The 27984-nt window shown below is 34.1% G+C and overlaps 3 protein-coding genes and 1 long non-coding RNA gene across 7 annotated transcripts; 1 reads left to right on the top strand and 3 right to left on the bottom strand.

Moving 5' to 3' along the window:
- Window positions 1-15: 15 nt before the first annotated feature.
- LOC108546078 (solute carrier family 26 member 6) lies at window positions 16-11730 on the bottom strand. 4 transcript variants are annotated; one of them, XM_017898005.1, is made up of 14 exons: window positions 11218-11730; window positions 7535-7648; window positions 6726-6887; window positions 5919-6029; window positions 4980-5149; window positions 4727-4894; window positions 2444-2545; window positions 2214-2347; window positions 1969-2131; window positions 1271-1447; window positions 884-1156; window positions 587-748; window positions 318-444; window positions 16-215 (listed from the first exon to the last, which is right to left on the bottom strand). In XM_017898005.1, exons 2-14 carry the CDS (start codon window positions 7629-7631, stop codon window positions 43-45), a joined length of 2019 nt encoding a protein of 672 aa, XP_017753494.1. In that variant the 5' UTR covers window positions 7632-7648; window positions 11218-11730; the 3' UTR covers window positions 16-42. The 4 variants fall into 4 exon arrangements, with proteins under 4 accessions (XP_017753494.1, XP_017753492.1, XP_017753493.1 ...); XM_017898003.1 differs by lacking the exon at window positions 11218-11730 and adding an exon at window positions 9145-9217; XM_017898004.1 differs by lacking the exon at window positions 11218-11730 and adding an exon at window positions 9145-9217 and having other exon boundaries at window positions 596-748.
- Window positions 9651-10473, top strand: LOC108546079 (uncharacterized). Its single transcript, XR_001890121.1, has 3 exons — window positions 9651-9731; window positions 9813-9938; window positions 10318-10473. It is a non-coding gene; the product is annotated as an uncharacterized LOC108546079 (long non-coding RNA).
- A 2445-nt stretch (window positions 11731-14175) lies between the features above and the next one.
- Window positions 14176-18143, bottom strand: LOC108546042 (esterase B1). Its single transcript, XM_017897962.1, has 10 exons — window positions 17937-18143; window positions 16735-16881; window positions 16481-16616; window positions 16222-16407; window positions 15376-15575; window positions 15152-15314; window positions 14932-15083; window positions 14669-14816; window positions 14465-14597; window positions 14176-14392 (listed from the first exon to the last, which is right to left on the bottom strand). Exons 1-10 carry the CDS (start codon window positions 18141-18143, stop codon window positions 14176-14178), a joined length of 1689 nt encoding a protein of 562 aa, XP_017753451.1.
- Window positions 18144-18484: 341 nt separating this feature from the next.
- LOC108546072 (esterase B1) lies at window positions 18485-22629 on the bottom strand. The gene is made up of 11 exons (XM_017897992.1): window positions 22495-22629; window positions 22085-22343; window positions 21777-21908; window positions 21342-21498; window positions 21081-21266; window positions 20454-20662; window positions 20212-20374; window positions 19999-20105; window positions 19588-19735; window positions 19372-19504; window positions 18485-19005 (listed from the first exon to the last, which is right to left on the bottom strand). The coding sequence occupies exons 2-11, from the start codon at window positions 22277-22279 to the stop codon at window positions 18765-18767; spliced, it is 1671 nt and encodes a 556-aa protein (XP_017753481.1). The 5' UTR covers window positions 22280-22343; window positions 22495-22629; the 3' UTR covers window positions 18485-18764.
- Between the last annotated feature and the right edge of the window lie 5355 nt (window positions 22630-27984).

Below are 27984 nucleotides of genomic sequence, written 5' to 3'. Positions count from 1 at the left end.
TGAATGAATCTTGGCACATGCAGTCACTATAAGTATCTTCAATCAAAGCCTGGCAACAGACGTATCCTCGAATATTGACGAACTCCAGGCAGGTATGGTCAGTTCTGAATTGCACTTTGCAAAATGTACCGCATCAGCTACGGTGGGAAATGCGGCGAATAGACCGCTTTTATATTCCAACAGGTTGCATTTTCTCATCATCTCATACACAGGTCCTATAATGAGTATAAATTGTTGTTCAATGTGTCTTGTGCGTCTATTGATAATATTACTGTTTCCGGTACGATCACGCGGTACCGTATTGCGAATTTATTTACCGGAACAGCCAGCAACATATACTGGAATATCAATTTCGCAGTACTCATTGATCAGGTTTCCCAGGGTCGTTGCTCCTGCCAGATCTATATGACTCAGCGAACTGAGGTCCAGTATGAGGGTCCTCAGCTGTGATACAATGACAAGGAAATTAATTTTCTTTAAAAGTAGGTAGAAGTTCTATGTTTTCTTGGTTAGTGTAAGACATCTTAAATCTAGTTTGCTATGTAGGATCAATTGTAATTTTTTGTCACGTTACAATAGCTCTCACTTTTTTAACCTCTTTCAATTCGTCGTGTCTGAAGCTTCCATTCGATTCCTTCTGTGGTGCTTGTCCAGCGATTCTATATATTTCATCACGAAAGTGCTGCCGGGAAGCAAAGTTCAAGCTGCCCGAGTAGTGAAATATTCTTATGCCAGGCACCTCGACAGTCTGCAAATACAACTTCCGCATTAACGAATGTGTTTTAGACCATTGTGAAAATTTTCTTTACTTGAAATAAATTTGTTTTTCGAAGAGAAAAAAAAAAAGTGCAAAAAGATAAGAAAGACTATTATTACTCCATACGCCTTTATATCTCGCGCTATCCAGATAAAGCTCGGTACCAGGTACTAGAGCGAGCGAGCAGGTGTAAGGTTGAACAGAAAAGAGGATTAATTTTCCAATGCAGAGCATAATCCCGATCAGAAGGCCATATTCCACATCCAATATGATCACTGTTGTGAACGTTACCGCCCAGATAGTTCCATCCATTTTATCCAGTTTCCAGAACCTCTTAAACTCAGTCACCTTCATTATCATCCCTTTTAGAGCCACCACTATGATGCTGGCTAAAATGCACTATGAAAAAGAAAAAGAAAATTTATTTTCAACTTGAACATTTGTTTAAATTTGTGGATCTTTAAAAGAGAATACTTTTGTATTCTCTTAGAATGAATGATTTTTGTTAATTACCCGTGGCAAAGGCTCGAAGAATGGACCGATCCATAGAAGTACACTAATTAGAATTCCACAAGATATCAGACTGGCTAATTGAGTCCGTCCGCCGACAGTCTGCTGGATCAAAGATCTAGAGAGTGAAGCTGTGAATGGCATGCAAGAGAAGAAGGATCCAACTAGATTTCCAACGCCCTAGAAGTCATTGAGGATGTTTAATGGTAATTAGCTTCTTACTATGTAAACGAATTTGCGTTCTTCTATATTGGCCACGACATTGATTGGCGTCTGCAATACGTTAATTTTAATATGGCCAAGGTGTTAGCTTTGATAGATCAAAGAGTTTGACTTTGACAAATTGGGACATGTCTGTGATTTGAATTATTTAATTTGCTTGCCATTACATTAAAATTTATTCAAGGAGAGTGCATCAAGTGATATTGTTTTGCATTTTAATCAATGACTATACCGTTTGAAGACGTAATGCATTTGAATGCATTTGAAATTTAAGTTAGGGATATCATTAAAGCCGAAAGTGATCAAGAGCATTATTCTTAGATTATAAAACAGGTTTGGATTTTATTATCAAATTTAAGATTTAAAAAATTTAAATTTCGATTTGAGTATATAAAATGAAAGTATATAAAAGTATATAAAATGAAAAGTTTGTTTTAATTTACGCATTCAAAATTTTATATGTAATGTTATATTCAGACCTGTGCCATTAGTTCCTGATTGGAGTCCACCTCGTAGTTTAACTTCTGCGCGAAGATCAACGCCATAGACATAGATATGGTGTAGGACACCATGGTAATCACAAAGCTGTCCAGTAGAATATTTGGCATCAAAGATAACGGTGGCAAGGTCGGAACTGGTAAACTGGAAGAAGCGAAGGCGAAAGTTACGACGTTGTTTTATATTAATGTAACATGATATAACTCTCATGAACAAACTCGGTTACCCGACTGGTATGTCACCGACTATGGTAATCCCATAAACGTCCGCAAGATTTAGGTACACCGAAAAGACCGTGCCGATTATAACCACCAGCATTTCTATGGGGATCGGGAAAGGACTCAGCTTCGAAATCCTTGGCTATAAATGAATAATTCTTTTTTTAATTTGTGTTTTACAATATTTATCAGAGTTTGAATGTTGTTTAAAGAAATATATTAATTTATCATTAAATACCTTTAAAACATTGTTGATGACGAGAATCAAAATGGTGGCGGTAGATAGTAAGAGAGCAATCCCATTGATGGATTTAATGTTATTGAGGAAATCCACGTAACTCTGAAACAAGTTTGAACAGTTATAATTAAATCGTTTAAACTTTCTTCGCTATTAATTTTGCAGAACTTACCACGAAGTAAAATCTTGTTAAAATATAACTTATATAGCTAAAAGTAAAAACTCATCTTATGTAAGCGATACTATCTATCCTTAAATTATTTCATAACTCAAAAGTTCAGTTCCCTTACATAAGTGAAATACAATCAGTGAAAGTGGTATTACATTAAACGTACGGTGTTTCTTTTGTCTATGTCGTTCGTAACTCTATTATTAAGGCAATACCCTAATAGTTAAAATCCAAGTGTTTTGCTTCCTTTTGCAAGATTACCGTGTTGTGGCGCCAGAGAGACTTTTTTTTCTCTATATAAATCAAATTCTCGTTACAAAATAAATTATGAAGTTTTTTGGTCGTTGCAATACTTCCTCAACAGTTTATACAGTTTCTTTAGCTCTGCTAAAAGCCCTTTAAACATAAAGCTATTATAGATGTAACGCGATCATTTTTACACTTTTCATCGTATAGAAATTGATACCAGTATATTAAATTTAAATAAATAAGAATATCCTTGGTTACAGGCTGAAATAACATATACATGTATGTAAACATTTAAGTATTTTATATAGCATAGGGTGAAATAACATACATGTCTATTTCTACGGAAGAACTTGCACGTTTCTTCCGGTAGGTGCGCTGAAGCTCGTTCCTTCGTTTCAACGAGCAATCAACTGCTGGAAAGTTGACTATAGAATTTCGTTCGGTATTTCACGCGTTCGTTTCAGTTTCTTAATGTATTTGTTACGTTCACCTGTCTCTAGATAGAAACGAGAATCGAGTTCTCTGAAACAAACACGATCCATGTCGGAAATGATATGGAGTATAATCAACCGTGTTATACACGTTATTCGACGTATTTGGCACAAGGGGAAACGGAATAGATGCCATTAGCGACTCTTACTTTTTTGATTCCCGCGCATATTCCACTTTGACGACATGGGGAACGAACCGGAAATGTGACTGTCTCGTGTCTAAAGTAGGAGAAATCCGGAAGCGGGAAAAACTGCGCATTGGAAATTCTGACGCCATTATTCACGATCGTTACGTTCTGTGTAATTGGATATGAAAAATCTGTAAGTTTCATTGTCCTTTTTTACATCTGACGATGCAAGGATATAACATTCAATGACACTCTGTTTTCTCATTTATGCGTGAACTGACATGTTCGAAATCTAGGTCCACAGATACGGTACATTAGTCGTTTACAAAGAAATAAATTGCTATATAAAGGCAAATTTATAGGTTTGGTTAGTTACTACGGGAAATTACTACTTGTGAAACTGAGTAGATTTATGAACCAATCAGTGAACCCTTTAACAACTTTTTAGGAATAGTTAACGAAATGTAATATTTTTTTAAAGCTGTTTCTTAAAATCGTTCGAGAAAATTTTTCATTCTACGACACGAGAGAAGAAATAAAAATACCCGAAGTTTTTTCTCAAATGTTACATTGTTATAAATTCCCGATGAAAATACGTTTCTATTACGTCAGAACAGTTAATAGTGCGGTTTAATGATAGTAATATACAGGATATGGTCGTTCCATTGTCGAGAAATAAAAGAGTTATTTATCTATTACGATAAACAAACGTAATTAACGCATGGACAAATTTCATTACGTGCTGAGAGTTCCGCCAGCAAAGTGCTGATACTTCCGTCAGTGAAATACTGATAGGCAAGCAATAACGCTGATTACGATCGTTCGCAATGAAAGCGAAAGGATTATTTAAAAGGATTACCTAATCTAGCCAGCTCGTAAATCGACGAAACGTATTGTCAATAATTATATGTCTATTGACTATCATCGTGGATATATTATACTTCAAAATTGAATATAAATAAATTTTTTAATTTATATTTAGCACGGTATGTAAAAAGTTTGTACAGATTTCTCGTCATTTAATTGCTTGATTTCCTATGTTACGATCAGAGAGAAAGTACATATACCCGTCGATGCAGTTCAATCATTACTCAAAGGTCTCCAAGCTCGTTTCAGTTACGATGAGTTCGATGACCTTCTATTTTTCACCATAAATTTCGCTTAACAATTTCGAATCAACTTCCTGTTTTCCCTTTACACGTATAATCCTTTGGTCAGACATACAGAAGATCGACTTCATACTCACGAGGATCAATCTGAAGGCACCTTTGCGCTTAGGCAGGTTTTTCAGTCCTAGCAGATCTTTCACCTGTGACGTGAATACATGAATCGCTGCAGAGGTGATGAAGCCACTTACAAGACTGTCAGCCAGGAGAGTAGCTATTACTCCTAATCGCAGTAGATACATTACCAACTAAAATAATTAAAAAATTGTTTATTTCAGACGAGTCTGCAATTGTTTCATCGATGGAAAGCCAAATTAGGTAATAAAAGATTACCTCAATCAAGGCTACGGTGAAAGTGACAGCGGTGGCGACTTCCACGGGGGAATATGTATTGCCAGTAGAGGACAACATCTCAGCCTCCATAGTGCCATTCTTGTATTGTCCTTGGGAGCTGTAAGTCGCGACCACTTTTCCAGTCATCATGCAGATCAGAGCGAAGGTACCTTGACACCAAAAGGGTATTGATTTTAATTAGGTCACGAGAATTCAACGACAAATGGAGTACTTAAAGTGCTTTCAACTACAGAATTTTAACACGAGTTAAATAATTGGCTGGCTTTGGATATTTTTGTAATGCGTCTAATAACTTTGCTAATAGTATCAGCAGTGAGAACAGAAATTGGATTTTCTGGTATAAGAGAAGTTTCCCAATTATTTGAAATTTTGATAATTCACGTGAGAATTAATCTTCAGAAAATTAGCTATAACTTGGAGGAATTTACGTTATGATACGTGATATATAATTGATTTTAATAGTCTAACTTTCGTTATGTAGGCTAATAGGCACACGTAATAGGCTTACGAAGCGGAATTAAAACGAGAAAATGCAGTCAGATGCCATGCGGAATTGCATGACGATTTTGTTGAACTGACGATAGAAAGTGAAGTCGAAACGAAAGTTAGAAGGAAGCGGATATGAGGAAACATCGTCGAATTACGAGGGCTGCTCTCTTCAAGAATCGCAGAAATTCATTTCCCACTATCAAACCAATGATTCCAATCGATCGTCGCTTGAACGTATCGTAGGATCGCTCACCACCTGGAAACTTTCAGTTGCATTTAATACCAAGATAATTGTAAATACTTTTAAAGTCATGGATGATCAATCAGTGACCAATCGATAGCAGATAACGGTTAGGGAAGAGAAAGAGCGGAATCGTGAAGCTTTCGTATTGCGAAACGTCAATGTTCAGATCAGTGAATCATGCTTACCCATTGAATTATGTTTGGACGTGCCGAGGAAGAAATAAACGAGAACAGGGAAAAACGCCATGTAGATGCCGACGATCGGAGGCACGTTGCCCAGTATTGCGTATGCCATTCCTGCAATGCAATTGCAAAAAAAGTAATTTTAAATAACACTTCTTGTTGTACTGTCATTGCGTGGCATAAACGGAATGTCTCTTTGTTATTTATAGCTACGTTTTTCCTTTATATTCAATATTTCCGACATCGTGCTTCATGTTGCACGTTATCCTAAAAAGATAAGTGTTTTATTGCATTTTCGTAATAATTTTCTAATTTTAATTTTACAACAAATAATTAAATTATTTTTCTATGATTCTATGGAATGCAGAGGTATTCTTTAATATTTAATATTTTATCGTTGTTTATTTATAAAAGTATAAATAATTATTACTTTTTTGCTATTATCTAAGAAAAACACGATCTTTTGTTAAATACTGTACATAAATTTCATAAATTTTGACGAATCTAATTTTAGGTTTATGGGAGTCACACCTTTACAACAAATGTGTGTACACAAGAGAGGACAGGTTTTCTCAATGAAATTTCTCGACAATGGAAACACTTAACGCTGGACTTCAAATTTCTAGAATAAACAGATCTCTGAACAACGTGACTTTCTAACGACACAAAGCATTATCATGTAGAACGGTCAGTTCATTTATCTCTCGAAACAGATTATTCTAATATATTCAAGTGTTATCGTTCAACAAATGTTTTTGTCTCACGCACGTCTACTGACTTGTAAAGCAAATGTTTGGCAAATACTCGTACCTTGAGGGATATGCATTACAGCGACAGTGATTCCAGCAATGATATCGCCTAGTATATCGTTTCTCCAATCGTACGCCGACATCCAGCCAATAAGTGGTATGGAATTCTTTACAACCGTCATTGGTTTGATTTTCTTGCATCTTGTTGAAAAATTCTTCGCAACTGTGACATTGATCACTCGTAAATATCATTTTGTTACTATTCTCACACTACTACTCGGGCACACTTTTAGCGGAATATGGAACAATGCGAACAAAGGAATCGAGGTTTCGAAGGTGATGTTAGAAGAAAGAACAAGATTAATTCAAAAGCTAGTAAAACAATTTATTGTTACGAGAGATCTATTCCCATAGTAATACAAGTGTGAAAGCTAGATAATACTTGTTAATATTTGTTAGTGCTAGTCAATCTAATATAACAAACACGGGTAACAACGTGCTAACCTCAATGTTTGGCTAGTATATATACGTATCTACGATCAAACGTATTGAATATCGTAATTACAGTAATATTAATTCTATATTATACGTTTCTTGCGATAAAAACTAGTAAACTGAACTGTTTCACAAGGAAAGAAAACGTTCTTCTTAGTTTAAATATGAAAAAGACTTCTTTCCTTTTCTCAAGAAATATTGTTTCTCGTCTACTCGATGCAAAATTTACAGAACAAACATCAACAGTTTTCACTCCTTCTGTCAGACAAAGCACTGCTTCACCACGTGGATTATGCGACGCCTAGCGGCAGATTAGCAACCATCACGGCGCCGCTATTCTTCGATTCACACGTTTGAAATCCATCTGATACTTACATGTTGCATTTGGCTTTGCATACTTGTACAAGTGATTAAGCTCATCCTGTTGATAGATCGGTCGTCGCACCGTTAATTCCGGGTTGATCGTCGACATATCGTCGCTCAAGTAGTCTGTGAATTATATTTTGTTAGATTTGATTTTATGTTCGATTGGAATTTGTGCGCGCAGTCATTCTAAACTAGGATTCTCGAACGTAGCGCGCGAAATTCGAACCGTTTAAAGGAAAAATACATGTCTCAGATAATGTATATCTGTACGCGTAACCAATATATGGAGACAAACGTGTACGAAGTCTCACGAAGTAACTTTTTATCGGTGTTATTACGCAAAATTACGTAAATTTATCTGTTACATGTGAATAACGGATCGTGAAATATACTTGACCATGTGCTTTTCCACTTTCCAATTCCATTATCCAGTTCTCTGTGTATCATGTGAATATCTGTTTCGTAAACCAATCATAACGATATTTTCTTAAAATTGCATATCAGTGTTCGATTGCAACTTTTATGCTTGATATTCGGAATTCGAAATTAAATAAATATCAAGATTATAATTTCGAATGGCGAAAAGTGTTTGATTTGGAAATGATCATATTGTGACATTTATAAATAGATATGTTTGTTGCATATGTGAGAACGAGTACATTCTTTGAAAACGGGTAGCACGAATACCAATGCTCCTTGCGTGAACTAGAGCAGATAATCAAGTAACTGCACTTTTCAATTTGGAGGTTAACAGATTTGAGCAGTTAAATTTTAACACACAAATCAAAGTATACATTTAATTGTTCCAATTTGAATTTTATAATATAAATTGAAATATTTGTATTTATAAATTTTACTATTTAAAGACATCATTCAAATTAGATTTATAAGAACCATATTTTAAGTTTTTTAATTAAATACGCTGAAATTCTTGTTTGAAGGCAAGACTCAATATCACTCAATAGCATTTAAGAGACTCTAAATTAATTATTTAATTGAATCTCAAGAAATGATTACGAAATCATAGAAAGTAGGTCCAACTCTGAAATACTGCAATCGCAAACTATACCTATCTAGATACCTTCGATTTATATTATCCAATCAACAACAAGCAGCGACACTAGGAAACCAATCATCTTCAAAAATATCTGAACTACACTTCAAACATTAAAACCTCCTTATTACACATATACGCACTACCGTACCATTGAGTATCACAAATATAAACTCTTCTAATCGACCATGATCTACGACACTGCTTCCTTGTTCGACGATCACAGATATTGATCAACATATCGAATGCTAAGTCTACCTTGTCACACTCGACTATTCTCAGGAATACCTCCTCACATGCTGACTTAAAACTTTTGAATTTGAAACCTGAAACTTCAAAATTTCCAAAATTCGAGATTTTCAAAATTTGGAATCTTCAAATTTTTAATTAAAACTCAAATTTTCGAATTTTCGAAATTTTTAATTTTTTAATTTTTGAACTTTCGAAATTTCTAATTTCAATTACAGGTTTAATTAACAAAACTACACAGCTAATGATCAACTTCGATCGAACGAATCAACGCGCTTTCTACGACACATCGGGGCGACCCCATAGAGAGAGAGACCTGTCATGGCAGCGACGAAGGCGTAGTCCACTTGCACCGGGCACGTATTCTCGGCAGAGTGGGCGCTCAGCTGAACGTCACTACGAGTTCTAACGAAAAAGTGCGGCTGGCAGAAGATCGAAGCGCGATGATAACTCGGCTTCACCGTCTATCGCTTACTAACGTGTTGAACGTGAACGCACGCTCGGCGCTCGACGCATGCATTTTCCATTGGAATTCAGTCACGTGCTGGCGATCGGGCCAAGAGCTGCCACATAAACGGGTGTCCGAGTGCCGAGTTCATGGATGACACGAGTTACTTGACTATGACGATACTTCGTCGCGATTAAGATGTTTAATTGGGTCGCCGTAACGATGAGCCCAACTGGATAGAAAGTGAAATTGATGCCTATGTCGTGGAACAAGACGTTTGATGAGATCAAATTGCATCATCCAGAGTTTTAACCCAACGACCCTCAGAGCATTTGCAGTGTTTCTCTTTACGCCTCACGCGAAATTGTGCCTTGCGCATTCATATGTTGCACATTGTATATACAGGCGGTGTTGACGGTGCTCGGCCAAGGTTAGCCCGAATAACGAATGTAAAGGTAACGAGTATATTCCAGTTCTTAAATTTCAAATAAAGTGTACGGGGTAAATATGATGTACAATTTTTTGGTCGTTTACAGCCGCCTGGCGAAAAAAAGTTTGGAAGAAAGATTGGTGTCAAGCGTACGACAGAGAATAAAAGTTTCAAAACCGGTTTGTTTTCATAGCGAAATCAAAATCAGCTTGAGATTTTCAAATAGAACCAGGTATTTTTTTTATCACATTGTATGATACATCATAACGGATATAAAAATACTACACGATATTTTTACAAACACATTGGCAGATCCACAGTAGTGGAAATGGGAATATATAGATTTTTGTGGTATTTTACTTTTAGATAGTGTAAACATATTCGTGACCTTAGATTACTCAATATGAACTACTAGGACCAGGAATTTATATTGTTATTATATAATAACATAAATGATAGTTAGTAATATATATACATATTATATTTTATAATTGATAATATTTGTTTCTAATTTAGTATTTTTTATCCACTATATGATATTTTACTAAATAAAGAATAAATTTATTTTTAATAAATTCAAGTTCAATTTATTATTATTCCATTTATTTTAGGGCAAGACAGAATTAGGCTAACCATAAGAAAATAAAAAATGGAACTTGAAGAATCTATCGAAACAATAAATTTTATAAATGTTATTTTACACTGTAGACCAGTGAATCGACATTAAACCTGCTACTCATAGAACGGAAATCCGCTAAATAATTTATCATGCCAACTTTCGAGGAGATAAAACTATCTTTCAAAGACAGAATAAGAAATACATCCATTAATATGGAAAATAAAGAATATTTTCTACATATCTAAAGAAGAAAAATGTTGAACGATCATAAATAATCTCGAATAACCTTGAACATATTAATGGTACAAAAATGTGATATAAAAAAATGATAAATAGAAAGCTACTGCCGAAAGGTTATCTTTAACGTTTTTAAAACTCACTTATTTACAACATGCGACTAATATTTCGTTACATCGAATGTTTCTTTATTACCTCTGAGAAACATCTTAACTACTTAATCTTCGCAATTAATCCCCCTCTTAAAATGGGTCAATACGTGTCTATAAATAGAACTCCATAAATTATTCTTGATAGATCAACAGTATCAAAGGACCAAATTTTATTTCATCTATCACTGTTTCAAAAAGTTCAGTTTTATATAAAAGAATAATCCCTTGAGTCTCTAAATTAAAGTTAGGTACCTCTGTACCTGAATGAAGAGAGTCTTTGCTAAGAATAACAATACTTGACACGTTTGTCTCATCACTCGTGACTTTTTAACCAATTGAAACATATGCACGAACTGCGATCTGTCGATAGAGTCACGCGGTTTCCAAAGCGGGTCGAAGCCGATAGCGTGACGGTGTAAAAATTCGCAGAAATGAGGTGAAACTTTCAAACAAACGAGTGTGCCGCTTATCGTGACAAGACGATATGAAACTCGGATGCTTACCGACGATTTAGCGAGCTTCGTACTCCGCCTCTTAATCCACGGTTTTTTTCGGTTATCAGGTGTAAAGATGATTAAAACCGTTATGAAAACAGAGAGCTTCTATCCTTCTTTAGTCGTGATCACTTGTGGTAGCTACAGCCCGAGATAAATCTCTGAGGCGGGTATACAATGATTCCTCGAAGAAATTAATTAGAAGAATACTCGTGAGATAATCGATAATTCCTGTGTCACTGATGTTTTTGTTTTTGTAGTACAGGAACAGTCGTCGAGTAGAGAGAAAGAGATATCGGAATTAAGTGTTAAAACGCGAGTTGGAAGGATTGAACAGCGTTCGATAGATCGACGAACGTTAGCTTGTCGGCAGGAACGAAACCAAACTAAGATCGTGATCTCGAAGGAACGAAGTACCAGCGAGATTTCACTTTTGATCCAGGGACGTATCGGACGTCTACAGCGTTTCTGTTTGCCTTTGTTACGCTCTGGTGTAGAGAAAACGTTGTATCATATAAATCCAAAGTGTCATGGCGCCAGGGTAAGAATTTTGCGAAAATGTATGCTCTGTTGACGCATGGAGCCTCACGATTTATGAACGTCTCCCATCTTATCTGCTCTTTCTGTTTCTAGCTGTGCAATGGTTGGTCGGGTGGAACAAGGAGAACCGTAACGCCGTGATTACGATTTTAAATAAACAGAATAGTCATGTCTGTGATTATTCTTTTTATTTGGACTGCTTCGATATTTGCTTCTGAATGGACAAGTGGGATTTGATGTGTTTACTCTTTGATTTGGCTTTGCTTGTACTAAATCGTGCCTTATTATTGGCAATTATTAATTATTTTTTATAAGGTGGAGATATGTAGAAAGTATATATGTACAATTGGCTGAGCGACTTCTGAATGTCGTGATAAGTAACACGTTTGTTTATTGGCGCAATAGAAGACAAAATATTAATTATCTGACGTCTAGATTATGTGCAATAAAAGATCTGTTGTCATAATCTGATAATAAAAAGAAAAATGATTAATTAATGCGTAACGGTTGATAGAAATGTCACTCTGTCAATATAGTAGATAGATCAAATTAACGAGACGCGAAGACGGATATTTGATTTTATTTTAGATTCTTAATAATATTTTTTTAAATTGTAATTATTTAAATGTAAAGTATCAGTTCTTGTAACATGTTATATAAATTTCCTATTCTAGCTATCTGTTTGTTCTAACCTAAAATTGATATTTCGAGTTATAAATATTTCGTATGTACTTTAGTCGAAACTGTTATCTTTGTTTCCTAATCTCAGATTTTGATATCATACATGACTTAGTTTTCACTTGATTGCTGGGGATTATCTGTTTAAATTGCACAGTGTAATATTCAAGTTTTCAAACACGACTTTCAGGTTTATTTCTCAGACCATATTTCAGGTTCGTCATTTGAGTACATCTCGACAATGCTAAATCTCACAATCAATAAGATTCGATACAAGCGATTATCTGCATCAGTAAATAAATATTTTTTCTCTACACAATTCACACTCCAACTTCTTGTCATTAAAACACTTAGTTTTTCATAAATTTCCATTTTCATTCGTATTTTATCATCCTCGTAATAAATCTTGTAAATTGTGGGAAACTGTTTGTCGCCTTTCTTGACGCATTAAGAGTAACGATTTACTCCGAATATTGCTGTATCACATTTGTTTTGGGTTATGTAAATCTTCTCGTAGCTATTCGACCTTCAAACTTTAATGCTCTTTATCTTTTTCTATGAAAAGTATCCAAAAATTCGGGCAATCTCCGCATGAGTATTCGTTAATAATTATTCAGCACTCATGCTTATCTTGTATTTACTTTCAAAGCATACAAAAACTATATATGATATTTTTTAAGCATATACATATAATGGATACGTTTGTGTAGCCTTCGAGGTCCTTTTCCCCCAAACACGGAGAAGCAGTTTTATCGCTTGGATATATTTCCCAATGTCTCGAGTTTATTTCACAAGGAAAGAAATAGCATGATCGAAACGAGTTCAGCCAAGAATTTACTGCCAAGAAATTTATTATTCTGCTTCATGGTACCGGTTTTTGTGGCATTCCTCGCAGTTTCGAGCCGAGCCACTGCCCTGGCTTTAAATTATTAGTGATAAGATATGTACTTCTAATAACTCGTTGGTGGTTTCCTGTTTTCTCGCCGAATGCGTGCCTTCTTGCATCATGCTATATCGTACGACCTGGGAATATTTTGCGACTGAAATCTACGTATATTCATGATTGATTAACAACACGTATGTGATATTTATTGTTTTTGAAGATACGTATAGAATGTATGATATTGTTTCTGTAACTTTTTACCTGTTGAGATAAGCGAAATTTATCATTGTATATGATATTATATATAATTGTAAATATAATTTACCATCTCCGGCTTGTAGATGGAGAAAATATTAGGTTGCAAGCAATAGCTATTTTGTGAAGATAAAATGGTGAGTTCATTTGTATATTGATTCTTTGTGCAAACTAGGTGAATTTGTGAAGATTCTAATAGTAATGAAATAATCTATACTTTTTAAACTTTTGTCGGTCTCATATCGGACTTAGAACTATTATTTCTGATTCATCAACATGTGTTTCACTCAATGGTATCGCATTTTTGTTTAACGGTTTAACGTTATAATAACAAAGCTATTATCATGAAGTCGCTGAACTTTCGACGCAATGACTAAAACTCAAGAGGCATTTAGCTATTTCAATTTTCATAGAATAAGAGATCGCGTAAAAGGCCCATGCAACTATTTTCATATTGCTAGCTCTAAATACTAAATATTTTGAGCTAATTTAAGCGGACAGTATCATAAAATTATTTAACACAAATGTGTATAAAAATTATGATCAATAAACAACACGATATTACACTTTTCTCTTTTACTATTATTAAATATAAAAGAAATACAAAAATGTCAAAAAATATCTAGAAAATTCATGGGTTTTTTCACGCAAGAAGTTGTCATTGGCAATATCCTATAAAGCAATTTTTCGTAATCTGCAGTTTTTTGATCAACCAAACGCTTTTTCATCGTGGACATTGTATTAATATCCAGTTGAAATCCTTCGTTTCCAGAATCTATCCAAGTAACGTCAAAGGTAGACTGATTAAAATTCTTTGGCGTAGGATCTCTGAAAAAAGAAAGATACATATTATTATAAAAAAGTCGGGTTTTCTTATCTTTATTCTTCTTTTTATTGTACCCGTATTTGGCGAAATTAGTCCATAGAGTAACCATCTTCTTCCTGAATAGGTTGAACTTATCTTTCGGGTCAATAGGTGCATGAAGAGACTTTGCGTTAAATATGTATCCAACATCGTCGAAATGAGCAGTTCCTGCAAGAACTCTGGTCCTTATACACCATAGAAAGAAAATAAATTCTAAAAACAAATTTCTTTAAAAATACCATTCAAAGGATTATTTTGGAGGCGATGCATGGCATACTTTGTTTCATACGATAAACGGTAATAGTAATTTGGATGACCTGTATTATGCTTTGCTAATAGTCTTTGGGTCAGATCGATAGGACTGGAGAAAAATATATCCATCCCGACCTGTAAACAAGAAGAATATTTAAAAAATTTTTTTAAAAGTTATAGGTAGAAAAGAATAGAATAAGATTATTTTTATTACATAGATTTCATTTCGTAAGTACTATATTTCAGATACCTTCATTAGTGATTTCAAGCTGCTTTTAACTAAATTAGTTACGAATTCCGCCATTAAATTTGTTGGTTTACTTATAATACCCAGATTATGTTTGTCTATGTTCTGCAAGTACCTTTTGGCCCAATCGATCATGTTTGCTACTCTAATTGAGGCTAAAATAAACTTATGGTATAATAATTGATATTTCAATGTACTATGAAAAAATAATTGTAATACTCACGACCAAGAAACATGACAAGCTCATCGCGAGTGTAACCCAACATCGTATCGTGATGATAAAAGTCTCCGTTATGATACTTTGTTATTGGACATTCTGTCAGAAAAGTACTGTTGCTAAGATCGGTATGAGGATTTTCTATAGTCGGCCGAAATGGCAGGAAGTTCTGGAAATATAAAAAAAAGTCAAATCGAAAATATAATAATTGACTTGCAACAATTAATTACCAAATCAACATCCTTTGCTGCATTTGCTAGATGCAAAGCAGGTGTTTGGCGTAGGTAATTTAACAGATCATCTTTATCTTTAGGTATAAAGCCAAGAACATGGGCAAGCTTATGAGCATTTCGGATCATTTCTTCCGGTGTATGGAATGCCCAAGGACACAAAGGTGTACCGCTCATGCTAATTGATCGAAGAAACAATCCTGAAAAAGTAGACGATATCAAATTTATCGAAGTATCATAATAAACTCGGAGCTTGAGAAAAATTTCTCTACTTATGCTTATGCTCACAAATTTCCTGTCCTAGAAAAATCGTAGCGCAGATGTATAGTCTATCTATTACGAAAGTTAACAATGACGTCAATTGCTGTTAAAATTGACACGAATGAAAAGTGCCTTAAGTCCTATAATAGCATTTCAACCAACAGAAGTCGTCTCAAAGTCGTAATCGTCTCGTTAAGAGATCCAAAGAAAATTTCGAAAAACATTGGAACGGAAAGACTGTGTTTATAAATATGTATATACAATCTGTCAATCGGCTTTTGCCGCAATGTAGTGACCCGTATAAGATCGATATCAGCATATTAGGTTACGATTAACAAAATATAAATATACACAAACATGGCGTTTCCGCTGCGATGTATTTCTGGCAGTACTGCCTTTGAGTCCCCTACGAAAAGATCATTCTATATATATATACATGTATAAGTCCTAATCTAAAAGTAGCAATGTCCCTCCATAGCACATTGTAGACCCAATACGTATCTTTAGAACAATTATTATGTAAAGGGTCCTTTAATTTTTGATAACTATGGAGATTAAAAAAAGATCGAACATTTCAGTGCATACCTCTCGATCGTTCGGACAACATGTGAAAACCAATGGAAGTGCTGCCAGCACTTTCCCCAAAGATCGTCACTTGTTTTGGATTACCCCCAAACGCGGCGATATTGTTTTGCACCCATTGGAGGGCTAATTGTTGATCTTTTAACCCAGCATTGCCTGTTGCATTTGGATGATCTAATGCCAAGAATCCTGCGATTAGAATTAAGATACAATCAAGTAACAATAAACAACTAATTTGAAATGAAGAAGAAATATTAGGTACCTAAAACACCGAGACGATAGTTGAAACTCACAAACACGACATCTGCCTCTAAAAAAAAATCAGGTCCATATAGAGACGAATTGCTATATCCTGAGAAATAACCTCCACCGTGTATCCAAACCATAACCGGCTTCAACTGTAGACGACTTTTGAATTTTAACTAGTAACAATAATTCTTACAGTCTTAAATAGCCTTATATTCTAATTCTGTACTTATATTTTGTTATTTACTATCAAAGTATATGAAGTACAACAATAGTTACCTCCCGTGTGTATACATTCAAATATAAACAATCTTCGCAACCTGTCAGTTCACTTGTTGCGAAATCCGACTGAGGACATACACTGCCCTCTTTGAATGCATTCAGCACCTTCTTCCATCTATCTGTAGGAACTGGAGGCTGCAGTGATTAAAATAACACTCTTAAATCTCTACGGCTAAAGTCGTATAGTCCGCGCCACAATATAGTTAGTTCGTAACTTCAAATCGTGAGAATCAACATCGAATGATGTTACAACAGCAAAGATCGTGCGTTGCATTCTTAGGATTTCAACAGTGAACACGTGCAGTACATGGTTTAAAATTTCATGGAGAAAATGATATTTCATTTACAAATGGAAAATACATAAATATTAATTACTATGTGAGGTATTTAGAATATTCTTCCGCAATATCTGTTTGCAACTGTACAACATATTTGTATCTTCTATCTGCATATACCACGAGGTAAATTAAGATGATAAAGACGTCAGAAAAACCTTTATCTATAATGGCAAAGCGAAACTGTAATGTGAGTATAAACTTTTTCTTTCATATATTAGACAAAACATATTGACTCGATGAAAGATTTTCTCATACAGTTTCAACTAAAATTTTAGGTACAGTATTACCCATATGACACTTAAAATTCCAATACGCGTATAACTGCATAATAATGAATGCAGATAGACGTGGTTATTTTAAGAATATAATATATAAAACTTGATTAATTAGAACAAAGTCAGCTGTGTCAAAGAAAATTTCATGTAAAGATTTCATGTAAGTAGAGAATTTCAGTTTCACGAACTTTTGAAAAGTAATTTTATGGTTAAAATTAGCAATAAAATGTCTATTATTTTCTTCGCTAGTTCTATAAATAGTCACTGTTATACCCCAATAATTTCGTTTTCTGATCAGTTTAGCTCTGCTATTATCTCCGCCACCTCATCAGACCAAGTTCCCGGTATACAGTCGATACTAATTGATCATTAATGCGTATATACAGGCTATGCACATATCGGATGTCGGTATCTCTCTCACTCGTTCCTTTTGTTTCCACCAGACAAATTCGTAGAACGTACTACTGTACTTGTCTGTTCAAATGTTTGTCAATTTTTTTGTCCAGGTAACTAAAATATGTGTACTTTGAATGTTTGATATCGATAATGTCCGAAACCATGTTTCGTTTAATATTACCTTGAATCTCAAATCACCAAGTGGTGGTTTCGCATAGGGGATTCCTTTGAAGGAGGAATATTCGATGGCGTTCCATACAGTGTGCAACACAGTACCACGAATGGGACCAATGGGTGCCCGGACAATGGGTGTTCGGCGAAAACTCGTGATCAGAAACTGTGAGAACGAGATGACAAGAACACAGAGGAAAATACTCGCGCCATTCATGCTGATCCGTCGACGAGAATACGAGGTCCTATGAACGCAAGGGGGATTCGTAACTGACTGGTACATTTTGAACCTTTAAAATGAACGTCTTCGTTTGAATTGAACTGGATATTAATTGACTTAATCGACATTGTTATTTTGCACAATATGCAGAATTTCTTTGGCTTCATTGAAATGAGTCATTATTGAAGTATCAAATTTCACCTGACGAAACTCTTATCTGTAGAGGAATTGTGTCGACTATACGTATATGTTCTTATTTGGATGAATTTCTTATTTGCATAATCGTTGACACGTTTTCCTTTTACAATCGATTGGTAAGATATTAAAACGAAATATTGATACATTGTCTCTGATACTTTATTCTTTTTCATTAATTGTAGCTTTTACATATTTAAGTCTCGTCAAGTAAAGGCCGGGTTCGCAGTAAAGTATAATATAGTTCGTTCCTGGTACAGTATTTTTCGAATAAAATTTGTAACTGTAATCTCTTGTCCTTTCATTATTAGAAAATAAGAATATTTAAAGTAAAATTACTTTAAGATATTAAAGAATGTAATCCAAAAATCGTAGGAGATCAATTGGCTATGCGGGTTAGAAGGGATATGGTCATTGTGATCCTTAAGAGATTAAATCTTGAATGCTGAAGATGCTAAAAAAGTTTGGATAGATGACCGTTTTGCAGTCGTTTGTAATAGGCATAGTGAGATAAAGGAATTTCTCTGTATCCAAGGCACCAGAACTGATTGCTTGTTTACGATTTATCATTTGGGAGTTATCAGTAATGTTCAGCAATCGACCAGAGTTGTTAGATGGTTGCCAGATAACATCCAATGGGTTTGCATCATCAGGAGTTGGATTTCTATAAACATTAAGACAATGTAAAGATACATGTTAAGTTAAAATTCAATTCCAGTTAAACGAATGTAAGTATCAGAATATGTTCATCTAATTTGATAGACAGAGATCTAGTATTTATCTAATACACTCTACTATAGAAATAGGGTATCTAGATATCAAGTATTTAGTATTTGATACTTAATATTTGTTATCTTAATATTGGGAAATCACTAAACCTTGATTTAGTATTTAGTTTAATATTTAATTTCGCACTCAGCTCGAATTAATTTAATATTTAATTTCTGGTATTTAGTAATTTAATGTTTAAGACGTAGATATAGTCTCTTAAACTTTACGTTATTATTCATTGTAAAAGAACTATACATACTGATATTTTGCGAAATTAGCCCACAAGGTGACTATTTTTTGCCTCATCTGATTGAAAGGATACTCCGGATCGGTAGGAGCGTCCAATCTTTGGACATTGAAAAGCAATCCAACGTCATCGTAGTGAGCGATGCCTAAGGCAATTATGAACATCTAATTAATAATTCTTACTATTTTAATTCTCACGGAGACTCGGAAAAAAGATTGAATTATTTACCATCCACAGGAATACCATCTAGTTTGTGCATGGAGTAATTCGACACATACGACAATTGATAATAATAAATAGGGTTTCCATCATCACCTTGCGAGTACAGTCTTTGGGTAAAGTCAATTGGTCCCTTCATGATGTAATCTGATGCATCCTGCAGTTAAATTTTTAGTAAGTTCAAGTGCTTAAAGCTATTTATGTTTTCAAAGTTACTATACATATCTAGCAAAACGAATAGCAGTTATTAAGTTATTCCATCATTCGTTAGTATTAACTTAAAAGACAGTAAATAGGTAGATAATACAATAAACTATTTTAACTCTGTAATAATGTGTCAATAGGTAATTTGAACTACTTAATGTGAAAACAGCAAAAAAGCTCCTGAGTATATTTTTCATCGTATATTAAAAGCATTACCACAGATACAGTCTTGACCAAATCATACAACTTGAGAATCTCGATTGGTAAAATTGGGAAGATTCGTTCCCAGAGATCTATTGTAATATTTAAAGTATGGTACACGCCTGAAAAGTAAAAGCAAAGAAACGATGAGTAATTAATTTATTTAATTTTTATAAATTAATTATATTTCGGTGATTAATATTCATGAGAAAATACATGGGTTCCTACCTTCAGTGAAGTCTAACATTTCATCGTGTGTGAAGCCTACAATCATAGGCATCTTATTGAATTTTTGAGTTGTCATTATATTTATTGGACACTCGGGGAGGAATTTGTGATTAGAATCTATTAAATTAGGATTATCCTTCACAGGTGTAAATGGAAGAGATAGCTACCGAGGAAAATGAAATAAACGTAAAAATTTTGTTTGATCAAGAACCTAAAATTAATAAAAGAAATGATTATCATACGTCGGTAAAAATTGAGAAAATTTTGTTTGTTTTTGTCATCAGATCTTTCGGGTCAGCTTGACGATAAAATTCTAATAGCTCTTTTGGGCTATCAGAATGGAAATCAAGAGCTGCAGCTAATTTTTTAGCATTATTGAACGCTTCCTCGTGTGTCCTGTAGAAATATGGTGTTAGAGTTCCACTTTGGCAGATGGCTTGATGGAATAGACCTGTTAAATTAAAATAATGAATACAAAGTTTTTAATAACAACGAATAAGGAATTATAACTGAAAGAATAAGTAGAAACATATAAGTGATACTAACAGAGATAAAGAGGATTAAAAGAATCAAAAGAATAAATCCTAAAATGGAGCATCAACGCTTTCGCTACGTACATCTCTTTTAGTTAAGACAAGCAATAGCTTTAAAACAATAGAGGGTAAAAAGAAATTTCATGAAACGCAATAGCATAATTTCCAATGATGCAAAACATGATGTACGTGTTTGCCTTGAAACTAAAAATGTTTTATGGATTTGAAAAACTACTTTGACCTGTATAGCAAAACTACTGACAGTTTCAATAGTGTCATAGTGAAATATAAGATTAGGTAATCAGACGTTTTCCATTAATTGAAGCTATAATATACCACTGGATCTCTCGGACAGAACATGATAGGTCACGCTCGCGCTGCCAGCGCTTTGTCCAAAGAGCGTCACTTGGTTTGGATCACCTCCAAACGCGACGATGTTGTCTCGAACCCATTCCAAGACCATCACCTGATCGTACATTGCGGCATTGCCAGGCGCAAGTGTATGGTTTAGGTATAAAAATCCTGTTACACCAATTTCAAAGCATTAATTCGCGATGTTAATTACTATTATGATCGCATAAACAGTGGAATTGATACCTAGAGGACCGAGACGATAATTAAAGGTGACAATAACTACGTCCTGCTCCATGAAAAAGTCAGGTCCATAAACTGATGAGCTAGCATTTCCTCTAAGAAAAGAGCCGCCATAAATCCAGACCATAACAGGCTTCAGAGTTATATTTTTGAATGTTGTCTGTAATAAATAGAACAAAAAGTGAGAAACAGAATTACTTTTACATTGGGTGGAAGAGGATAAAGATTATAATCTTCTATGTTACCATATTACTTAGAAGTTCTAAACTTATCCATTAGGAATTTTAAATTATTTATTTGTTTATTACTTTACTATCATATTTTATTGCCGTATTTTTCTATTGACATTAAGCAATTCATTTGTATCATTTATTAATTTCTGGTTTTCAGGTTAAAACGATAAAATTTCGATTAATCGAAGATCTTATCAGTTTTTACCTCTGGAGTATACACGTTCAAGTATAGACAATCTTCATTTCCACTATAAACACCATGACCCTCTTGAGGACACGAATTAGTATCGTTAATGACATCCCGTGTTTGGTTCCATGATTCGGGTGGAACAGGAGGCTGAAGAAAATATTAAACGAAATTTAAAGAAACATTTAAAAAGTTATAATTTGGACAAGTGGTAATAGAATTCCTTTTATAGTGTATCTGAATTATTTTTTATATCTTTATCAATTTACTGATCAGATACTCAGTTAAATCAGATAATACATTATATTCTATATTTCAGTATTTACCCTAAATCTGAGGTTTCCAATTGGTGGAGTTGCATAGGGAATGCCCTTGAAGGCTGAATATTCTTGTGATTCCCATACAGTGGTCAATATGACGCCTTGGACTGGTCCAGAATTCGTTTGAATTACCGGTGTTCGTGGAACATCGGAACACCCGATCGGCGTTAGTAACGCTATCACCAATATTAGTCCGTACATGTTTTACGGCGTCAGAAAACTTCGTTTTTGTCAGTTCTTACTTCTGTTTTATAGTCACACGATGCTATAAAGTCAAATGATATTGGTAGAAAATTACATAAGTTTTAAAATATGCATCTGCATTTCATTGATCATACAGAGCATTGATCGAATAATGAATAGATAATAAGCTTTATTATGGTATATGGTATATAAGTTCTATTGTGACTACTTACACTGGTACTAATAAGTGTTGGCTATTTAACGTTAGATTAATGTCGACATATGAACCGGTACATAACTGATGAACACTCTTGTACGCAATGAAAATAATGAGTTTGATTTGTGTCTATATATTCTGCACAACTAAAGAAAACTGAAAACGAACTGTTGTTGAATTCCTGTGTTATGTAACGTTTTGTTCAAGGAAGTACAAACAAAAGAACAATTATGGGATGATATTGCGTGCCTTGAACCAAACATAAGCTTCTTATCTCCTTTAATGTGTTTCAAATTGCTTTGACATACGGAGTGCGTTAACTTGAATACCTAATACATTCTAGGTATACGTATATCCATATATATGACTATCCTTTTGCAGATCGTTGTAGATACGAACGATTTTCTTTACAAAATCGTTTTATATGGAATAATCTATTGTGTATATACTATAAATAATTTTTTTACATTCGATTATTAACACGAAAACTATTGGAACCAGTTAACCGCATTTTATATACATTGTAAATGTATCAGCTACTTTTAACGAAATCAACGTTAACATATACGCATATTTATTTTCAGCCTAACACTTTAATAACTATTATCTATATAAAGTTTGTTTAATTAGACATTAAAATTGTGAAATAAGTTGTATAGGATGTTGCGAGAGGTAATTCAGTTCGAAATTAATATTAACTCCTTCGCCTACAATATTATATGAAACTCGTGGTAAAGAGATCGAGTCAAATATGAGTATTACAGGTGAGATCCGGTCATAGTTAGGGCCAAACGTAAACATCATGATCAGACTCGAGGTTAATTTTCGGTTATGTTTTCCTGTCTCAGTTGCGTGTTATTCTTCGCCGCGTTCGGACGAAATGGGTCGATGTATCTCGACGTGCCTCAACGTGTTCGACGTTGCTATTGACACACACCATTGGAAGTTAAATGGTAAGACAAGAGGTTAAATAATATTTAATAATTATATAATAGAATATCAAATAATAATAAATCAATTAAAAGTTCAAATATTAACTTTCTCAGATTAATATCCTATGAAGATACCCGATCGGCGTTAGTAACGCTATCACCAATATTAGTCCGTACATGTTTTACGGCGTCAGAAAACTTCGTTTTTGTCAGTTCTTACTTCTGTTTTATAGTCACACGATGCTATAAAGTCAAATGATATTGGTAGAAAATTACATAAGTTTTAAAATATGCATCTGCATTTCATTGATCATACAGAGCATTGATCGAATAATGAATAGATAATAAGCTTTATTATGGTATATGGTATATAAGTTCTATTGTGACTACTTACACTGGTACTAATAAGTGTTGGCTATTTAACGTTAGATTAATGTCGACATATGAACCGGTACATAACTGATGAACACTCTTGTACGCAATGAAAATAATGAGTTTGATTTGTGTCTATATATTCTGCACAACTAAAGAAAACTGAAAACGAACTGTTGTTGAATTCCTGTGTTATGTAACGTTTTGTTCAAGGAAGTACAAACAAAAGAACAATTATGGGATGATATTGCGTGCCTTGAACCAAACATAAGCTTCTTATCTCCTTTAATGTGTTTCAAATTGCTTTGACATACGGAGTGCGTTAACTTGAATACCTAATACATTCTAGGTATACGTATATCCATATATATGACTATCCTTTTGCAGATCGTTGTAGATACGAACGATTTTCTTTACAAAATCGTTTTATATGGAATAATCTATTGTGTATATACTATAAATAATTTTTTTACATTCGATTATTAACACGAAAACTATTGGAACCAGTTAACCGCATTTTATATACATTGTAAATGTATCAGCTACTTTTAACGAAATCAACGTTAACATATACGCATATTTATTTTCAGCCTAACACTTTAATAACTATTATCTATATAAAGTTTGTTTAATTAGACATTAAAATTGTGAAATAAGTTGTATAGGATGTTGCGAGAGGTAATTCAGTTCGAAATTAATATTAACTCCTTCGCCTACAATATTATATGAAACTCGTGGTAAAGAGATCGAGTCAAATATGAGTATTACAGGTGAGATCCGGTCATAGTTAGGGCCAAACGTAAACATCATGATCAGACTCGAGGTTAATTTTCGGTTATGTTTTCCTGTCTCAGTTGCGTGTTATTCTTCGCCGCGTTCGGACGAAATGGGTCGATGTATCTCGACGTGCCTCAACGTGTTCGACGTTGCTATTGACACACACCATTGGAAGTTAAATGGTAAGACAAGAGGTTAAATAATATTTAATAATTATATAATAGAATATCAAATAATAATAAATCAATTAAAAGTTCAAATATTAACTTTCTCAGATTAATATCCTATGAAGATTTTCCATTTAAAAACCACCCAGCAATTTCGCATAAGTATAGAAAAGTACTGCATACTTAGAATGCCATATGTTTTACACGGGATTCTCGTCTCTTTGTACAACTCTGTACAGACATTCACTATGAGGATAAAACCCTAGTAAATTCTTTACGAAGTACATTCTAATAAAGTGTACGTATATAATAATATAAATAATATAAATTAAAGTGTGATATTATCTCGTTGAAACCATTTGCAATCACGTGGCCGATATTGGTAAGAATAATCATTTTTTCAATGTCCTTTATTTTGTAATGTATCATATTCCTATTCTAGAAAGCAACATATTATAATAAAAGAATTATTACATTACTAGATCACATGGACACAAATAATGACTCGAGCACGGAAGACATAAATTACTAAGCAACGTAAATTTTTATCAGGCAATCCGGTAGATCGAGGTGGTAGTACTTCATCGGTAATAAATATTGGAAGTAATGGCGCAATTTAATTGTCATGTAATACACGTCTGACAGTTTTATCGATATCGGTTATTGGACGCCCTGGTATAGCTTAATTTACAGTTGGATAATTCTAAACGTGTTTCTTTCGGGAAGTGGATTTTCTATTGAAGTTCCACTGCATCCTCGTCTTAGCCAAATTTTATTTCCACGATTTTATTCGTTGTTTTCTGTACAAAACGAAACTCGCGGCCGAGGAGCGCTTGGAAGCGGTAGTAGCTTTTGAGAAACGTTCCACATTCTCCTGGTACTTGAAACGTTGCTAGCTTCAGCTGAGTTTCACTTGAATTTCTTCCACGCTCAGCCCTCGGCTGCCTCCTTAAGTTCAACACCCGCGCTCTTTTATTGTTAGCTACCGGGAAAGGGTATCGAAGTTGTTGCTTTATAATGGAAGAGCCAATACGTGATCGTCTCTATAGGTTCTTCTCATGGCTCTCGTAACGGCGGGCAGGAACTATTAGATAACACGTGACCTGTTACGGAGCTATTCGCGCCCCCTCTTTCAGCTGTGTTCTATCAAGTTTTTATTTTTTAAAATATGATTAACCAAAGAAAGTATACTATATATAAAATATCTGCCTGTAACAATGTAACATGTAATTTATGTTTGAATTGAAATCTTTGATATGTACAATTTATATCCTTGTTACTGTGTTACTGTGTTTTACTTTCTTTGTTTAATTCAGATTAAAACCTGTAATATGTATCCGAATATAATATACATAAATAATATTACACTTCTGTGTCAATAAAAGTCAATATACATTTTTCCAAAAGTATTTGCACGTTTTCAATAACTGCAATAAGAAAAAAGTATGGAACCAGATATTTTTACTGATAGTTCTATTATTTATGTAAATAAAATTATTAAAACATATAAATAATCATAATTTGACAGTTCATCATTGAACACTTTGCTTCCTTAATGTCCTGTTCCTCTTAAGACGCTGTGGATTATTATAAAAGTTGATTGTCAGTTTCAAATGGTAAAATCGATTCGAATCCCTGTTAAACGCTTGACTGGCACATCTATGCCTATCAAAGCTTTTAATGTGTGCTATGGTTAAGTAACTTATTCATTGGCTTATGTTTTTATCGTAAGTAGGCTTTGTTAGAATTAATTTTCTTCTAGAAATGATATGCAATGCAATTGCGATAAGATAAACGTGATACTGAATAAAGTAAATACGATTTCAAGAAATGGAAAAAATTAGAAAAATGAATAAATACGAGGCAAGAAAGTTTCATAAAGTAAGGACAGGCAACGGAGAGTAAAAAAATAACACTGGTATGGTTAATACGTCTTTTTCTACGTGTCTATTTATTATGAAAATATAATACAAAACATCCTATGTTGTATTACATAGATAACAATGCTCAATTAACGTTTTATTCCCTTTTGTCTTGTAACGTTACCATCCAACACTATGAGAAGCATGTCAGGATAGGTAAAGTTCGTGTTCTCTTATTCCATGTTCTTCTTCATCTTCGTCATCTTTTTTTCTCTTTTTTTTCTCGTTTTTCCCTTCGTTATTTTTTTTCCACTTCGTTTGGAGGAAAAGGCCCGATATTACAGAGAGAGAAGATACATATAATAGACGAGAGACGTTACAGAGCGAAAAATTACAAACTGGAACGGAGAAACGAAAGTATTCTGGTGTTCTTTTTGTTATTCTTCATCTTTTTTTTTTTTTTTTTCTTACAAAACGGTCGTCCGTTCGAATGAGCGGAACAGGAACAAGGGTGGGAGCTTATTTTCCATTTCTTTCTTTCTTTTCTCTTTTTTCCGTTTTTTTTTTCTTTTTCTTTTTTGGTTTCGTTTGACTCATCCATTTGGGCTTCGTGGGTCCAGGAATAAGGGTTTTAGGGAAACGGGGCTCTCTTCTTGTTTCGCGTGTCGATGCACAAATTGGAGTTTTGTATTAGCGCTAGTTTACAAATAATACAAATGTATGTAAATATCGTTATTATAATAATAGGTTCTCTCTTAGCGAGAAAGAAGCTTAAAGCTAATTCATCTAGCGTCACTATCGTTTTCACACCATGCTAATACTACGTGTTCCAGGTGGTACCCGTGAACAGCCATGTCGTAGATGGTCGACCGTGTTTGCCGACCAGAGAGATAAATTAGAAAGAACCGGGAGAATGAAGATACAAATTGTTACCGCTTATCGTAGGAAGAGATCGAAAACAAACGATTGCCTCGTTCGATCATACGGGACCCACGTTTTTTTTCGACATTATTTCAAACGATAATTCACCTTCGTTCGAAATTACAATTGAAATCCAAATTAAAAAAATTAAATGGTAATAAAACTTCAAGGACTAGACTTGATACTAGAAAAAAAAAATAACTATAAAGCTCCAATGGAAATAAGTATTTATACTGATCATTACAGAATCGATAGAACAGAAACTAAAAACATAATAGAAAAGTAAACGTGTTAAATTTTTTTTTAAGATACTTTTGAACGAAAAGGACGATGCGTGTGATAAATTAATAAAGAGAGGTAATCAAAGATAAACATCGACAAAGCATGGACTGAAAGTATCATAGAAAGATGATAGGGGGCGTTTATCGAAGCCCCCCCTATCTGAAGGAAGATGAATAGGTTCGAATACGTTGCT

Source organism: Eufriesea mexicana, unplaced genomic scaffold (genome assembly GCF_001483705.2).
Source record: "Eufriesea mexicana isolate 0111107269 unplaced genomic scaffold, ASM148370v2 scaffold571, whole genome shotgun sequence".
Lineage (NCBI taxonomy): Eukaryota > Metazoa > Arthropoda > Insecta > Hymenoptera > Apidae > Eufriesea > Eufriesea mexicana.
Note: the sequence above shows the minus strand (reverse complement) of the source record. Positions and strands in the feature narration are given on the sequence as shown.

Coding starts and splice junctions, on each gene's coding strand:
- LOC108546078 (XM_017898003.1), bottom strand. Junction 6,030..6,725: donor TGTAATGCATATCCCTCAAG/GTACGAGTATTT, acceptor ATTGCATTGCAG/GAATGGCATACGCAATACTG. Junction 445..586: donor AATTGAAAGAGGTTAAAAAA/GTGAGAGCTATT, acceptor ATTGTATCACAG/CTGAGGACCCTCATACTGGA.
- LOC108546042 (XM_017897962.1), bottom strand. CDS start 18,143: ATGAATGGCGCGAGTATTTTCCTCTGTGTTCTTGTCATCTCGTTCTCA. Junction 16,882..17,936: donor TTGGTGATTTGAGATTCAAG/GTAATATTAAAC, acceptor TAATCACTGCAG/CCTCCAGTTCCTACAGATAG. Junction 14,598..14,668: donor CCAAAATAATCCTTTGAATG/GTATTTTTAAAG, acceptor GAGTTCTTGCAG/GAACTGCTCATTTCGACGAT.
- LOC108546072 (XM_017897992.1), bottom strand. CDS start 22,279: ATGTACGGACTAATATTGGTGATAGCGTTACTAACGCCGATCGGGTGT. Junction 19,736..19,998: donor TGGTCAAGACTGTATCTGTG/GTAATGCTTTTA, acceptor ATTTAACTGCAG/GATGCATCAGATTACATCAT. Junction 19,006..19,371: donor GCTAATTTCGCAAAATATCA/GTATGTATAGTT, acceptor TAATGTTTATAG/AAATCCAACTCCTGATGATG.